At 40.4% G+C, this 17,614-nt stretch overlaps 1 protein-coding gene across 8 annotated transcripts in view; it reads left to right on the top strand.

Moving 5' to 3' along the window:
• The window catches only part of LOC111845812 (transcription factor COE3-like), a 107,334-nt gene extending 90,185 nt beyond the window's left edge, over positions 1–17,149 (top strand). For 2 of the 8 annotated variants that reach the window (XM_072707118.1, XM_072707116.1), the window contains exons 12-17: positions 5,830–5,895; positions 6,304–6,472; positions 8,257–8,442; positions 11,968–12,057; positions 12,967–13,064; positions 13,235–17,149. In XM_072707118.1, the coding sequence (XP_072563219.1) occupies positions 5,830–5,895; positions 6,304–6,472; positions 8,257–8,442; positions 11,968–12,057; positions 12,967–13,049 (594 nt within the window). In that variant the 3' untranslated portion in view covers positions 13,050–13,064; positions 13,235–17,149. Of the gene's footprint in view, positions 1–5,829; positions 5,896–6,300; positions 6,473–8,256; positions 8,443–11,967; positions 12,058–12,966; positions 13,065–13,234 lie in introns of all 8 variants that reach the window. The other 6 variants (XM_072707117.1, XM_072707115.1, XM_072707122.1 and 3 more) reach the window with 4 other exon arrangements.
• The last annotated feature ends 465 nt before the right edge of the window (positions 17,150–17,614 follow it).

The raw sequence follows: 17,614 nt of genomic DNA, 5'->3' as shown, positions 1-17,614 counted from the left end.
ATGGTCTATAAATCCTTTGTTGGGCCGATTTGATATGGTTTCTTATCTTAAAAATCAGGATTTAGTGTCTTAATTTTCCAAAAGCCAAAACAACAGAATTACATCATCCCGTATCTCACAATGAATCCAAAAGAATCAGATTTCTAGAGCCACATGCTTCCTGCATCTGGCCTGAGCCGAACAGCTTTCCAAACACTGATCCACTGAGGAGCACTTGGCCAGCATGTGACTGAGACCTACCTCATGCCAAAGATAAGTGCTGTTTCTGGCATATCTAAATAACTGCCTGTTTTCTTGCTCAAGCATAAATAACTGGCTTAAAAAGTACCCTAAACATACACCCACATGTCCCATGGTGGGATTTGTTACACTGCAGCAAGTTGACCACATCAACCAATCCCTTTGGCAAGTCAGCGGATTGACAAAAATGGAGGCATGTTGGTAGATCAATCAAACATTGTTTCTCTACCCATGTGGCTAAATATTTCTTGATTCTCATGCTCCTTGATTCACCATGGGATGGAGTCCTAAAAATGTTCACTTGTCGGTTCAGGGAAACTGTACTGCTGGGAAACTCTACTGCAAGCTACATTTTTTGTAACACTTTACTTGAGGGGGCATAAATAATTAGTAGTAACTCAGGTGCTACTGAAGTACGAACATATATAGTACCTTCTTGACATAAAAGATGTCGCAATTCATTAATAATGAGCAAACATGAGATCAGTATATCAATTGTGTTATTCAGTACTCGTTCCTTCAGTAGTTCACACAGGTTTACATAATTAACAGCTATAGTAACAAATATAGTAACTGCATGAGGTAAAACATGCGTCATGATTCATTAATGATGAATTAACATGAGAACAGTATGAAACTATGACTTAGTTTGTGGTTAATTAATACATATGTAGTAGCATAAATTCAATATTTGAGGCCCTTCAAATAAAGTGTTACCCGTTTTTTCAAACACCATGAGCTTCACATTTCTGTCAAATAATATTCGATGCTTGTATCTGGATTTCTGTTGCACATCATGATATTAATCTTAACTCAAATCTTAAATCTTAAATCACCAAGGTGGGGTTAGCAATGCTCTCAGGACTGCTAGATGGGTCGGTATGATCATAGAGCCTTTATTTCTCCTGATGCATCAGCTCTAAAAGCTGATGGCAAAGCAGACAACAAATTATTATTATGCTGCCAGGCAGGTGTTTTTGGCTGTTTCTTGTTTGCTTTCAACACATCAAAACTGAAAGCTCATTTTTTTTTCTAGATTTTTAATTTTGATCTATTTTGAGATGAGTGCTACTATAGCATTAAGGCCAAGGACCTTTCATGAATTTTGCTTCATTTTTAGGAATTCTGTTTTACTGCGATATTTTCAATGGAGAATTTTTGGAAGGGGAGGGTACTGGCTGGGGATGTAAACAAAAGCACAGATCTATTGCTTTTATAGCTATTGATTGTGCATCCCCATGTGAAGTATCGGGATTTTCGACATAGTCTTTACTCCAATAATATCAAGTAAAAGACGGGGATCATTGTTCTGTGCTCAATAACTCTTACTGTTGTTGAAAGAACACATCAATACGTTTCCATTAACATCCATTTATTCTTTGTCATCTGATTGGAGCCTTACCATCTGTCTACAAGTTTACTGTTACAAATGTAATGTGGAAGTGGTTATGTCTGCTGGGCAGGAGTTTTTATTTGAATGAAGAGATGAATGAAGCAGGTGCCTCTCCATAATCTGAGAATGGAACCGATTGCCCTCCTACTCTCCATCCCTCCTACCCTTTGGATTGATAGATTTTGATAACTCCATAGAGTCAGCAGATCATAATTGTTGATTTCAAGAAAGCAAATGTGTAACACTGGCATCCCTTGGGGATACAGCGGTATGTTCCTCACAGTATGCAGCGGAAATGAACAGACTGTTTATGGTCTTAAACCACAGGCGTTACTCGTGAGGGAGACGGTGGTGTTTCTCCCACCCAATATCTTCCAGGATTTTGCTTTTAAAAATATGAACAAATTTGTCTGAAGAATTTGCTTCTCATTTAGCCTACTGAATGAAGGGAAAAAATGTCTAGCTGACATGTTCTGTTGCATACGCATAAACAAATGTATATAATCACTATTCAGAAGGAAGGGTAGCCCATACGTACAAGGTCATACAGGATGTGAGAGGACGGATTTGACTCTTAATGGATCTGTCCCTGTCCTCCAGCAGTATAGAAAACACAACCATGCCCTTTACCTAAACTCAAGTTCAACTGTATAGCTGCACGACGGTGGCTGAAATTATTCAGCATTGTAACCTTTGCATCAGCCAGATTTTATCTAACTGTGACTGTGTTGCTTAAAAACAGTTCATAATATAAATAAGTTTGATTTGTGTAGCTTCAGTGGTTGTGTGCAGATGCAGTTACCTTAACAATGTACTCGGATTTAATACTGTAATTAGTATCTATAAAATAGTACTGAAGCAGAATCAGATTCAGATTTATTAGCCAAGTATATTAAGTCACACAAGTAATTTGGTTCCAGTCAATGGTGTCTCTCAAATTAGACAGACAATATAAAGATAATAAACATAAATTTTCAGAAAATACACAATATCCAAGCCATATACAGTTTAAATGCAAGACAAATTGAATAAAGTGCCAACAGCAATAATGATCATTTCAAAATACAGTTTCTGCAGGCAGGTTATACTGCGGCATGCTGGTCACCTGTTTTTGAGGGTGATGGCTTCTTTGTCAAGTTCTTTTGCTATACAGGGTTCTGTAACATCTGCCAGGGCAGAGGAGTTGATAAAGGTTGTTTCTAGGGTGCGAGGAATCTGCAATGATTTTCCCTGTCAGTTTCCTGTTTCTTGAAGACTACAAGTCCTAAAGGGTGGGCAGAGGAACACCAGTGATTTTTGTTCTGCTGTCCCTGTTCGCTGCAGTCTGTGTCCTGGTTCATGGTGCTCCAAAGCAGACTGCGATGGATGTACACAGGGCATATTCCATGACCGTGGTGTAGAAGGGTCTCAGCAGCTCCTATGGCAGGCCATACTTCCTCAATTACTACTGGGGCTAAATCTTGATGAGATCTGCTTATACTGTTCTGTACTGTTTTTAATATTGTTTACTGTTTTGTTCCTTACTTAACTTTAGGCCCAAGTCTTATTTAAGAGACGTGTGGACTTCATTAGGAGGTATGTAGCTATTGATTAAGTAGTATGTGTATTTGGATCTATGGCTTAGGGAAAGAGCCAAGAAATTACACCCCCATTCTGCTGACAGGTATGGTGGGAGCCCTGACATATTAGCCTCACTGAGAAACAATGCATGATGGGAGAAGTGGAAACACCAAAAGACACAGTCACCCTCGCATACCAAAACTGTGTATTGTCTTTCACTTTTATAGCCCAAGTGAATTCCATGGGCCCGTATGCCCGATAACCAGCCAATGCAGAGACGATGTTATGTTTTCGCTAAGGAGATGCTGGTCATATTGTAAAACTGTATTAATGGGGTGCTGTATGGCTGAGTCTGTGCCAGTGGTTGGTAGAGTAATTTTGTCATTGTTGGGGCCATGAGTAAGGTTATTAAATAGGTCAAACCAGTGCGGCGCTTCTAGTGTTAAGAGAAGAGAACCCCTTAAAACGTGCTCCAGGAGTGCTGGAACAATGGCTCACCCTGTAAAACCATCTCAGATATATACATAAGCATAAGCTCAACAGTTATGGGTGAATACAGATAACATTAATAAAATTTTACCTAATCACGAGCATTGAAGAATTAGTTTAATTTATTTTGGTCTTATCACTTTCTTGATTTTTTGATTCCTTTATTTTTAAAACTGTTCAACTGCACATTAACTTCAGTACCAAATCATGTCATCCTTTTACATAAAACATAACACTGTCAATGTTTTTCTTTTAATAATCTGCTGTGTTTAACAAAAGACTACTTTTTCATGCTTACTGTAATTTCTGTAGCTGGAATCTGTGTTCATTAAGAGTCACTGATGAGTGTAGCCGTCGCAGTGCCGTGCGAGTGTTTGCCATATGGTCCACTCATTATCCATGGGGGCCTTGTTTGATTTCGGGAAAGCACAACAGGATGCTGTTGCTCTTTGATGAAAGGACTTATGAATGAGGCGTTGGGGAATGTGGGAAAGCGAGAGTGTCTGTGAACAGCCAGAGCGTACACTGGTACTTCGGCGTTTCCACGGCGACGCATGGGTGACAAATCAGAAATCAGAATCCGGGGTTTTATTGGGCTCTGGCCTGCCTGCACCATTGAGAATGATAATTCAGTAGGTTGTGTTTTACTCAGTGTTGAAGGTTCGTAATGTGACAGTGACAGGGTAGATATCTCTCAGCAAGTCTTCCCTTGTCTCTTTATCTGCCTATTTACCGTTACTCTTCACCTCTCTCTTCTGCTCATCTCTTCCCATTTCTGTGTACGACACCCTCACTGACTCCGTCTTCCGACGCATGTGTCGTACCCCGAGACCCCCGGCAGAGGCTTCCATAGCTCCTGGTCGCAGCTGGCCCCACTGATGGGAGGCCGATGCTTCTCACATTCAGTGTTCCATCAAAAGCCGTGCCGGGCCCGTTTGTCTGCCCCGCTGCCCTGACCACAGGCCTCCAGCATCTCCATGGCAAAGTGCTGTTTACACAGGAGTGTTAGCTGCAGTTATCATTGCTAACGAGCGGAACCAGGACGCAGTTCAGCAACTGCTGCCAAGTGGACTGTTCATATTCATTCATGCTTAGCTGATTGGGGGAAGCTGGGTGGGGGAAGGGATATAAATACACATCTGCAGTAAGATAGAAAAAAATATTGGATGCCCCCAGCGTACAGATGCATGTTTGTTTCACGATCCTTTCAGTTTAATCTACAAAGCTTATTTACTCGATGTTGTTGTCCATGTCAGACTTTTCACTGTCAGACCCACATAGGTCACACTGTAGAAGTGTCAGTAGGCTAAATGAGAAGGTATTTTGAACATTGAAATCATGAATATTTTACCAAAATAGAGGTCATGGTTGCTGCATGTAGGACTCGTTCAAACTGTAGTTGACATCTTATTTTACATGGGTCCAGGTGAAGGGATTCACACCTGGCTGTCAGTGACTCTGCCACTGGCTGTCAGTGACTCTGCCGAGCCACTGGAATGAAGCAGAGCTTTAGATTGGGGGCAGTAGCAAAAATGTTTGTGGTTTTTTAATATCCTTTGGCTCAGTTTGGTAAGTTACATTTAAGAATTCTAAAATCTTGCAGTGTTAAACTTCCTACTCTTAATGGTCATTTTAAATCGGTAGCGCAACCATTTATAATGAGCTCAGAAAACACATTCACAATTTCAGAATATACACAATAAAGATTCTAACAGAGAAAATGTCTGCATTAGTTTAGTATGTTAAACACAAGTATTTGAGTAGTTGGTGGTCAGCATAAAACTATGATCATAAATGCAAAAGGCCCTTAGGCAGTTCAGGTGCCCTGTTTTTCTCAAAAGCCCAGTGCAGAGTGAAAAGCCAGCAGCACTGAAAAAATGCCCTGGGCGATCATTCTGCCTCTGAGGCGGTGGATTGTGTTAACGGGTTGAATTGACAATAAGTGGTAATGCTGTTTTGCGCGCCATGCATTTTAATTGAGGTATACGCCATTTTATGATTCACTTTTAACTGTCAAATGACATATTTGGGATTTTGCTAATCATTATTCTGTTTTTTGGCAAGTGTTCTAACCTTTGTTGTGGTGTGTGACGGTAGCTCCTTGTAAGTGTGGCTGCGGTGGGTAAGGTGCCTCCTGTGTTCTCCAGGAGGTGCTGCTGAAGAGAGCTGCGGACCTAGTGGAGGCCCTGTATGGAATGCCACACAACAACCAGGTACAATGCAGGCTGGCACCGACAGGGGGGGGAGCTGCTCGGCATAACGGGGGGGGGGGGGCATTTATGAGTAAGGAATGGTTTTGTGCATCTTCAGGTGTTTCACAGTGTCAGGTGTCGATGTAGGTCATTCATCTGAAATTCTTGTGGTTTGTTCTGTTATTGTGTGTATTATTGTGTCTATCATTGTGGTTCTGGAACTACTGGATACCTAGATTTCCTTCAGGACTATCTATCTGTCTGTCTGTCTGTCTGTCTGTCTCTCTGTCTAATAAATACTGCAAACATCACAGATTTCATAAGGGTAACCCGACAGAGGCCAACAGACATTTCATTTTTGTATGCAGGTGTCTAAGGAATCGCTCCAAAAGTTTTCCCTCCTATTTGATATTCTGTTCTTCGCAGCAGGACATCATCCTGAAGCGGGCGGCCGATCTGACGGAGGCTCTGTATAGTGCCCCCCGCAGTCACGCCCAGCTGCCTTCCCTGACCCCCGCCCATCCAGGAATGATGGGCGTCAACTCCTTCAGCAGCCAGCTGGCCGTCAACATCTCTGAGGCGTCCCCCACCGACCAGGGTGAGCCCACACAAAACCGCATGTCGACTGCTGTCTGTCACAGATCTGAAGGTCCGGGCAGACTGTCGTCAAATGGCAACAGGATGGTTTTTCATTATTTTGTCTTTTAGACTGACTGGATGTATTACACTGCACTTAATTCCTTAGCTGACAATCAAATTCTTACCCCTTTCTATAGCTTTGGGTTTTACTGGAACGTTTTCAGGTTAAGTGGCCTGCAGCAGAGGCACCTGCACTGCTATGAAATGAATTAGAATCTGACTTTTCAAACACACTGTGTCTTGCTGCTCCCTGCTGTTAGTTACTGGCTGCATAGAAATGGTGCGCTGACTCGACAGCCCCAGCTCACCCATTGAGGAGAAAGGGAGGGGGGAAAGAAAGGAAGCCAGTAATGGAAGGAGAGAAAATGCTTTCACCTGTGTTTCATTGCTGCGCTGTAGCTGCAGGAATTGCGATAAGCATGATACAATACGCTTGTCATCATGTCATGGAAGACTGTCAGATAAGTAAACAGGAAAACATAATTATAATTACTATCAGGATCATAACTAGAGACTTATGAAAATGGGGGGTAAACCTTTACTGGGGGGTCTGATGGAAAGGGCCCAGTGTATTTAAACTAATTAGTATATGTTTATTTAGGGAGGGCTAAAGTTTTGAAAGGTGACATAGGATTCGCTGCCAAATCACCACTCGTGCCCCAGCGTGCAGAAAGGCCGCTTGGTTCTAAGCTTGTACTGCAAAGAGGAGGTACCTCACAGCCCTTTGTGTTCTCCATCACCCCCATGTCTGTTTCTACATCACCCCCAACCCCCTCATCACCTGACCCCACCAGAAAACGTCACTGCAGGTGCAAAACTCGTCCACCATTAAAGGCTGTTAGGCCACAGTGACTATGAAACTGCATGCAGGCCCAGGCAGCACAGCATGCTGGGAAATCCTTGGGGACGTGTCCCACATCAGCAGTGCCCGCATCACTGAGGTCTATTCACCAACTCGCGCTCTTACCCAGCGCTGACTTTGTACCTGTCATCCTGCCAAATTAGCCCCCAGATGACATTGAAGTAATAAGCGATGGCCATGTGACCAGAGGGGATCAGGCATTTTTAAAATAATGACAACAGATTTTCAAATATGCCATTACAAGATATTTTCTCTTTTAAAAGCATGTTTAATATGGAGAACTCAAGTAAGTACAGGCAGTCCTTGAGTTACGTACGTCTGAGTTACGGACAACTCATACTGTACTAGCCTGTTATATTAACAATTTGAGTTAAAGATGGTGGCGCGGGAGGTAGTGCTATCGTTCGGCAACCAGAGGGTTGCAGGTTCAAGCCCTGGTTCCTCCTGACCCCATCAAAGTGTCCTTGAGCAAGACACTGAACCCCAAATTGCTCCCGGTGTGCAGGTTGGCGCCTTGCATGGCAGCCTCCGCCACTGGTGTATGGATGTGAGTGTGGATGGTGAATGTGAGGCATGTATTGTAAAGCGCTTTGAGTACTCGTAGGAGTAGAAAAGCACTATATACTGTAAATGCAGTCCATTTACCATTTAAATACTGGTTCGTAACAAGGAAAGCACACACTCTTTTGTGATGCTTGTGAAAACATCGCGTGGCTGTTGACAATGGTGTTGGTGCATTTCGATCTGTAATACAAACATCTTCTGCAAGCTGCAGTATATGAATGTCATGCTCAGTCACTCAGTTACTTTGATGTGACACATTGCTGGTCTACAGGATCAAAGCCTTTACATTGGTGACAAACACTGCTCCACCTGTCCAGGTTATTCCCGTAACTCCAGCAGCGTGTCCCCACGTGGCTACGTGCCCAGCTCCCCCCCCCAGCAGTCTGGGTACAGCTCCATCACCTCCACCATGAACGGCTACAGCACCACCGCTATGAGCAACCTGGCCATGCCTGGATCACCCAGCTTCCTCAATGGTTCTTCCACAAGCTCCCCCTATGCAAGTAAGCTAACTGTGCATGCAAAAGAAAAATATGTTGACTCTTTCCTAAAGGCAATACTATACAGCCGTGGCCAAAAGTTTTGTCACAGATATTGATTTTCACAAAGTCTGCTGCCTCAGGTTTTATGATGGCTATTTGCATATGCTCCAGAATGTTATGGAGAGTGATCAGATGAATTGCAATTAATTGCAAAGTCCCTCTTTCTCATGAAAATTAACTTAATCCCAAAAAAACAATTTCCACTGCATTTCAGCCCTGCCATAAAAGGACCTGCTGACATCATTCAGTGATTCTCTCCTTAACACAGGTGAGAGTGTTGACGAGGACAAGGCTGGAGGTCACTCTGTCATGCTGATTGAGTTAGAATAGCAGACTGGGTGCTTTAAAAGGAGGGTGGGGCTTAAAATTATTGTTCTTCCTCTGTTAACCATGGTTACCTGCAAGGAATCACATACAGTCATCATTGCTTTGCACAAAAAGGGCTTCACAGGCAAGAATATTGCTGCTAGTAAGATTGCACCTAAATCAACCATTTATTGGATCATCAAAAACTTCAAGGAGAGAGGTTCAATTGTTGTGAAGAAGGCTTTAGGGTGCCCAAGAAAGTCCTTCAAGCGCCAGGACCGTCTCATAAAATTATAAGCTGTGGGATTGGGACACCACCAGTGCAGAGCTCGCTCAGGAATGGCAGCAGGCAGGTGTGAGGTGAAGGCTTTTGGAGGATGGCCTGGTGTCAAGAAGGGCAGCAAAGAAGCCACTTCTCTCCAAGAAAAACATTAGGGACAGACTGATGTTCTGCAAAAGGTACTGGGATTGGACTGCTGAGGACTGGGGTAAAGTCATTTACTGTGATGAAACCGATTTCTAGTTGTGTGGGGCATCCGGAAAAAAAGAATGTCCGGAGAAGAAAAGGTGAGCACTACTGTCAGTCCTGTGTCATGCCAACAGTACAGCATCCTGAGACCATTCATGAGTGGGTTTGCTTCTCAGCCAAGGGAGTGGCCTCACTCACAATAATAAAGAATGGTACCAAAACATCCTCTGAGAGCAACTTCCCCTAACCAATCAAGAACAGTTTGGTGATGAACAATGCCTTTTCCAGCATGATGGAGCACCGTGCCATAAGGCAAAAGTGATAACTAAGTGGCTCGGGGAACAAAACATCGACATTTTGGGTCCATGGCCAGGAAACTCCCCAGACCGTAATCCTGTTGAGAACTTGTGGTCAATCCTCAAGAGGCAGGTGGACAAACAAAAACCCACAAATTCTGACAAACTCCAAGCATTGATTATGCAAGAATGGGCTGCCATCAGTCAGGATTTGGCCCAGAAGTTGATTGACAGCATGCCAGGGCCAATTGCAGAGGTCTTGAAAAAGAAGGGCCAACATTGCAAATACTGACTCTTTGCATAAACTTAATGTAGTTGTCGCAAAAAGCCTTTGACATTTATGAAATGCTTGTAATTATAATTCAGTATACCATAGAAACATCTGACAAAAAGATCTACAAATACTGAAGCAGCAAACTTTGTGAAAACCAATACTTGTGTCACTCTCAAAACCTTTGGCCACAACTGTATAATTCTCTTTCAAGGTTAACCTGATATTGCAGTAACTCTGCCGTAACTTATACGTTATTAATTAACATATTTTATTTGCCTGTGAATCAATTGGGAATGAAAGTGATGTTAGACTCTTTTGCAGCAGATAAGCGTAAGAATCACAGTATAAACTAAAGGTAAATTCATGTCTTACAGTACATTACTTATTTTGCAGTAATTTCTTGTTTTATATTACTATTTTTCTATATTTAGTTAATTGTCGATTGTCTTTCTCATTTATTATTCAGTTTCAGTAATGTATTGTAAATGCGACCATCGGAGCTATTTTGAGTAAAATATCTGTAGCTAATGCAACCCAAAGGTCTAAGTAATAATATCATTTTGATGTTTATTTTTAAGAGAAGCCCCTTATGCAGCTTTTAATAATAATGATATACACCATTGCCATTTCTCCCTTTTAATAATAATGATATACACCATTGCCATTTCTCCCTTTTAATAATAATGATATACACCATTGCCATTTCTCCCTTTTAATAATAATGATATACACCATTGCCATTTCTCCCTTTTAATAATAATGATATACACCATTGCCATTTCTACCTTATAATAATAATGATATACACCATTGCCATTTCTACCTTTTAATAATACTGATATACACCATTGCCATTTCTCCCTTTTAATTTGAAGCAATGTTTTTCGGTAGTTTCATGGCAGTAAAACTGATAAAATCCTGGAGGTAAGATCCTACCTAAAAACTGGGGCAGCAAACAAAACTATTATTATTATTATTATTAGTAGTAGTAGTAGTAGTAGTACTAGTAGTAGTAGTAGTAGTAGTACTAATAGAATAGTTGTGGCTTTATGTTACATGCATGCATTTTTTAAGGTTATGGATCAACTCTGCATGGGTCAGAGCAGTAAAATGTCACCTCTCAGTGAGGTTAATGCCAGGGCACATAACATGAGCTCAGGCCTGATGCCTGCCTGCCCCGTCGGTGAGGGTAATGCCAGGGCACATAACATGAGCCCAGACCTGATGCCTGCCTGCCCCGTCGGTGAGGGTAATGCCAGGGCACATAACATGAGCCCAGACCTGATGTCTGCCTGCCCCGTTGGTGAGGGTAATACCAGGGCACATAACATGAGCCCAGACCTGATGCCTGCCTGCCCCGTCGGTGAGGGTAATGCCAGGGCACATAACATGAGCCCAGACCTGATGTCTGCCTGCCCCGTCGGTGAGGGTAATGCCAGGGCACATAACATGAGCTCAGGCCTGATGCCTGCCTGCCCCGTCGGTGAGAGTAATGCCAGGGCACATAACATGAGCCCAGACCTGATGCCTGCCTGCCCCGTCGGTGAGGGTAATGCCAGGGTACATAACATGAGCCCAGACCTGATGCCTGCCTGCCCCGTCGGTGAGAGTAATGCCAGGGCACATAACATGAGCCCAGGCCTGATGCCTGCCTGCCCCGTCGGTGAGAGTAATGCCAGGGCACATAACATGAGCCCAGGCCTGATGCCTGCCTGCCCCGTCGGTGAGAGTAATGCCAGGGCACATAACATGAGCCCAGGCCTGATGCCTGCCTGCCCCGTCGGTGAGAGTAATGCCAGGGCAGATAACATGAGCCCAGGCCTGATGCCTGCCTGCCCCGTCGGTGAGGGTAATGCCAGGGCACATAACATGAGCCCAGGCCTGATGCCTGCCTGCCCCGTCGGTGAGAGTAATGCCAGGGCAGATAACATGAGCCCAGGCCTGATGCCTGCCTGCCCCGTCAGGGTCCGTCTCATGCCTGTCCACTCACATACTTGTCTGACTATATCTGATGCAGTCATCGCCTCCAGCCCCCCACTGGGGGCCCCTTTTATCACCCTGTCCTCTCCTGCTCGCCCCCACTACCTCCGTTGGCCCAGCTAGCATCTTCTCATTCTGTCCTGTCAATATCATCTCCGCAGTCAAACAGAAGAGCGCCTTTGCCCCTGTCATGCGGCCACCGAGCTCCCCGCCCCCCATCTGCACCACTACCAATGGGAGCAGCCTGCAGGGTGAGGACCCCGCCCCCTCCTTCCTTCACCCCCGCCCCCCCACACACACACACACACACACACCACTGATGGGTGCTGGTAGATAAAGGCTTGTTCAGAGTTGATCCATAATTTTCATATACAGATTGCAATTAGAAGCATGGATTCCTTTTTATCTTTTCAAAAAAGGAGATTTGGTTTGAAAAGATTGGTATGCAGTAATTGATACACAGTCTGAATGGAAATTAAAATTTTTATTTCAGGTTAAACAGCATATATAATCTGTCTCCTTACAATATGCAATCAAATATTGATATTTCGATATAGGCAGTCCCCAGGCTACAAATGAGATAGGAATGTCATAAATAATAATAATAATATTTAGGAACTACATACAGTATTGTATTGCATCTTGAGCCGACCAAACACTGAAGCTGCACAATGTTTTTACAAACATGACAAAGTAGCATGTATGTTCATTATTCTGAACCATTGTATTTAACTTTAATTTGTAATATAATATTCTTTATGGCAGTCCGTTTATAAGAACAAATTGTTGTATTTTGGGTATAATTAACCCCAGGGCCTGTTCATTTTTTTGATCAAATAGCCATACTGCTATCAATCGGTATAACATTAATCTAAGCCAGGCATTACAAAATTAGAATTGTAACATCAATGTTTCTTTCACCTCATAAGAAACAAACGGTTATTTGGCAGCATTTGATTTGTTGTCTGTCTGATTTTTTTTGTTATTGTAATAATACCTATTGTGTTATTCACACGAGGCAGAGATCTGCAGTACTGACCCGTTGCTGGTGTGATTCTTTTGACAGATGCATGTAGCTTATGGGGGGGAGGGGCTTCTGAAAATACACTAAATGACTTGCCATGTAAACTCAGTCTATGAGGCAAACATACTTTTTCTAGGTCATGTACCAAGAACAAGCACATTATTCTTCACCAGATCCATCAGCAAGACTGTTTTTCATCTCCGACTTTCCCGACAGTGATTCATAAGTCTACAGGTATTTCGTGCTGATTCTGAAGAAGCCTGCAGGTCAAGGAGTAATGTTCTGTCCATTTAACCAAAATGCCTAATTTCCTACTGCTAAGGGACCTTAAACCTTCTGCAAATATTGTCATCATAAAAAAATCTAGCTGAATATCTTGTCACGTGTCGGTCTTGTCTTTTCAGCTATGGCCGGACTGATAGTTCCGCCGATGTGACGAGCGACATCCATGCTGATTATTTTCTACCCCGGCAGGAACATCAGCCATTCTGCTTTCTGTTTCTGGCAGCGTCTCTCGTATCAATGCTGTTAATGGGACTGGCTCACTGCTTCTCCCGGATCGTCATATACTGCTGCCTTTGTAATGACATCATCCTCTGTTCTCCAATGTTCCTAAACTCATTTTCAGTTCAAACGTTGCAATTCAGTGCAAACACTGTAAACGATTTTCAAACTTAGAGACTCACAAAACATAAGAATATCAGTGACATTTCAACAAGAGAATTAATGCACAGTACCTGGAATTTCTAGACATCACTGCAAATAGAATGAGGCTATAAACTGAGTTGTTTATTCAGGGCTCTGTATATCTGTCATCCAGAATGTTCTTTTCCAGAAAGTTAAATTTTTTAAGCAGTTTTAGAGAATTTTTCAGTACTCTCACATTTGGAAAAAACTTCAGTTTGCGTGCTTAAAGGGTGCATCCCCTAAAACTCCCATAAATATTTTAGTTTCCTGTATTATCATGTATGGGCATAGTTTTGTTATTAGATTAAAAGGGAACATTTTCTAATTTAGCAATTGTCAAATTGTTAATTTTCATAAACTCATTGTAGTTGAATCCAGCATCAACAACTGTGAAAATGTAATTTTAAATAAATTATAAATTATTAGATTAATGTAAATATATTTTAAGGTGACCATTAAATGTTATATTGCAAATACATACACTAGTGTCACTTCCCAATTATTTGTCTCATAATTTGTAGCCTCTGGTAAATTTACAGGCTTATAACGTATACCTCAACTAAACATATGAGTTAATAAGTAATATATTTTCAATTTAAGATTATTATGTTGATGTTCTTAAAAAATGCACTTTTAAAAATGCAGTTTTCTCTTTTATTTTAAATCCTAAGGCATTCATCTTTCTTAAACCAATAGGAAGTCTTTTAATTGAAACACAATGATTTTGCCATCTGTAGATTCAAATCAGAAATCATGACTTTTTTATGAATATTTAGGCACAGGTTTTTATTAAAGGTTTAATTGTCCAAAATATACATATTGTAGGCATGGTTTGTTCTTTATTGTTTTAGGCATGACTAATAAAGAAAAGTTTAAAGAGCACACCAAATACATTTTAGAATCTATGTAAAACAATAAAATGCTTTGTACAGAAACGGATAAATGTGGAATGGAAAAATGACTCCTTATTTCAAAACATGAAGAAATATTGTTTCCCATCATTTTTATTAATTGTGTAAAGCATGGTTTAATCTGTTTATTTTTTATGTTTTGAATGTGTTTCATCATAGAAAACGCTTTATTTGTGCTCCAGGAGGCAGCTGACTTTCGGAACACAGAAACACACAAAAAAATCTAATGACATAGAATGAATGTACAGATGGGCATCAGGGGCTTGTTGCCTTCGATTGTTTGGGGTCAGGGCTCCTGTTTCTCTGGAGATTTGCTGCTGTGCCCATTACCCAATAGTTATTATTCAAATAACAGCATAACCATAAACAACAACCACTTCCAATATACTGATACCACAACCTGATACCATCCAAAAGATGAAGCTAGATCATGTCCAATCTTGCACAATTCTCAAAATGTGCATGTAACCCAGAAGTTGACCTGTTTTTGGAATAATCTTACTATTAAACTTCAATTTATATTCACAAATCAAATATAGGCCTACATACTACATACTGTTGTGGGATATCTGTACAGTAAAAAAAAAAAAAACATGTATAAATTAAAATATGCAATTTACTAAAATGGGTATTTATTAATGTGATGAGTTGCAAAAAATGAACCAATTTTACAGAAGAACGTCTTCCTAAGTATCCCTATTAGTAGGAAAAGACTGGACTAGAATCTGTTCGCATTGAATCAAGTTCTGAATATTTGGTCTATGGTATTTAAACAGAAAACCATGGCTAGCTACAGTACATTTCCAATACCACAGCTTATTTGCATATTGCTTTTTTAAATGTATAACGTAATAAGATAAATATGTTAGATATGCAAATAGGATTCATGAAAGGCAACGTATTTCCTGCTCCTGACTATTATAAACATAAATTAATAACCACAGAAGTAACCTGTTTTTTTTTTTTTTTTTAGACAGATGACAAATTAATAAATTGGATTTTTTTTCTATGGTGTTAAGTGGGGTCGTGTTATTTTTTTCTGGAAAAAATACATTTTGTTACTTAGCTGCAATTTTAATGACAATGCCCCCTCTTCTATACTATAAAAAGTAAATATAACAATAAAAAGGATGTTTATAAAAAGTCCAGTTCTCTTTACTGACGTTGAATTAATATATGGACTCCGGGCATAACAATTATAACATAACATAACAACCTAAAATGACATCTGAAAATCTATGACGTACACGTCTAATATCCAATCAAACAAAGGAATATCTTTGTAGTTTTTGGAAAATGTCCATGGGCCATGTAGAATCACTAACCATTTATCTCCCAGATTTACCACCCAGCTCCATTGGATCCTTAGATATTGGAAGATCTCAGATGTATTTCAGCATAAAGCAGAAGCAGCGTTTTAAGGAGCAGAATTATCCCCCTTTAATGAATGCATCACTTCTTCAACACTCCAGAACACAAAGGTTTTTTTCCCAAATAAAGCTGCCAGATGGGATAGTTTTCATTGAGTGATGTTACGTTTAAAATTTAAAATCAAACTATGTCTCAGACCCGCATTGAGGAGGTTTCTGCTGTGTATGTCTTACAGAAAATGTTTTTTTTTTTGTTTTTTTGTCTTGGCTACTTGCCACTGTTCACATTCCTTTGTCTGAGCATTATTTCCAAATTAAACAGATAATAGTAGGCCTGTGGGCTATACTGTATATTCTTTTAAGTTTTTTATTTTTCAGGAAAAAAAGGTCTCACAAGATACAAGATTATATGTGTATTATTTTATTTCTTATTTACTGTATACAGCAAGAAAGCAATACAAATGAAAAAAATGGACTGTATGCTAAAACTTTCTTGTTAACTATAATTTTATTGATTTATTGAACTGTGTAGACTGGTACTAATTTGTTTTCCTGTTAGGTCAAGGAGTGAAAAATAACCAAGAAGCAAATCTTGATGTAGTCATTTCAATGTTATAAATACTTACAATTTGAACTGAGGATAAAATATAAATAAGTTAAACTAAAAATATTAACCTCAACTGTATATTCTATATTATACTGAAATATAACATGCATAAATGCAACTTGACTTGTGGGGAAAGTTAGATAAATGTTACAAGAACCCATCGGAAACTTCAAGATTGTGAATCAACTTCATATTTTCAGAAAAAGCAGGTTACAGCGTGGAATACTCTATCCCCTGTGCTATAGTACTGCCCCATTTTCCTGACAAGCAATGCATTCCTACACTAGAACATCTGTATCCAATATTACTGTTCCTTATGCCCATTTGCAATCAGAGCAAAACCAAAAAAAATCTTTATTCCGATTTTGGCTGTCTGGTTACCATTTTCCCCATTTGGCTTATTGAGTGCATTCCCACTGAATTATTATGTTCCTCACACTTGTAAAAACTTGGTTTTTGCCAGCATCATTCTCAGAGTTTGTCTCTGAGGGTTTGAACTTGCAGAATGTATTATTTTTCATGTTTCTTGCATAGAACTGTTAAAAGGACTAGTGAATCTTTATACAATATAGAATGTTGTACCATCAAAATTTATCAAAGCACAATGTTTTATTCTTTTTATGAAAATGATGAATACTTTTCTTTTTTTAAAGTATTTGACCTTGCTGTAAATAAATGCATGTTTCTCTGTGACCCAAAGCTTTTGTACAAAAACTGACTAATAAAGATTTCATTTAGCTTGGAGATCCTCGTTTTGCTTTAAATACAATACTGTCTTTTTTTGTCGTACCTTTGTTGGGAAATTGGGGGTGATGAATAGTAGGTCACAAGTCAGTGCTCTGTAGGTTGGTGAGCAGTATTACTGACACGCTTGAAACTTAAAATTATGGTATGGTGAATGTGAAGCTTCAAGTAGGCCTGAACACTTTGCCCACTGCACACTGCAATAATGAAAACTCTAATCCACTTATTATATATAGCTATTGGCAAAAGATGTTAGGTTTGATGCCAGAAGAAGTACCTCATCTCCATTTATCCATTTTTGAAAATGTTTACCTAAGTATGGATCTTGGTGTTTTGAGAATTTAAACATCGAAAGGCCTGAATTTAATTGAATTTCACCAGCAGTACTACCCAGGTCTAACTACATAGATATTGGACTGCACATTGAGTTGATATTACATAAGCTACGTTACTAATCAAACATTT

This window comes from Paramormyrops kingsleyae, chromosome 25, assembly GCF_048594095.1.
Source record: "Paramormyrops kingsleyae isolate MSU_618 chromosome 25, PKINGS_0.4, whole genome shotgun sequence".
NCBI classification, from domain to species: Eukaryota; Metazoa; Chordata; class Actinopteri; order Osteoglossiformes; family Mormyridae; genus Paramormyrops; species Paramormyrops kingsleyae.
The sequence above is the reverse complement of the archived record's forward strand: the minus strand, read 5'-3'. Positions and strand labels throughout refer to the sequence as shown.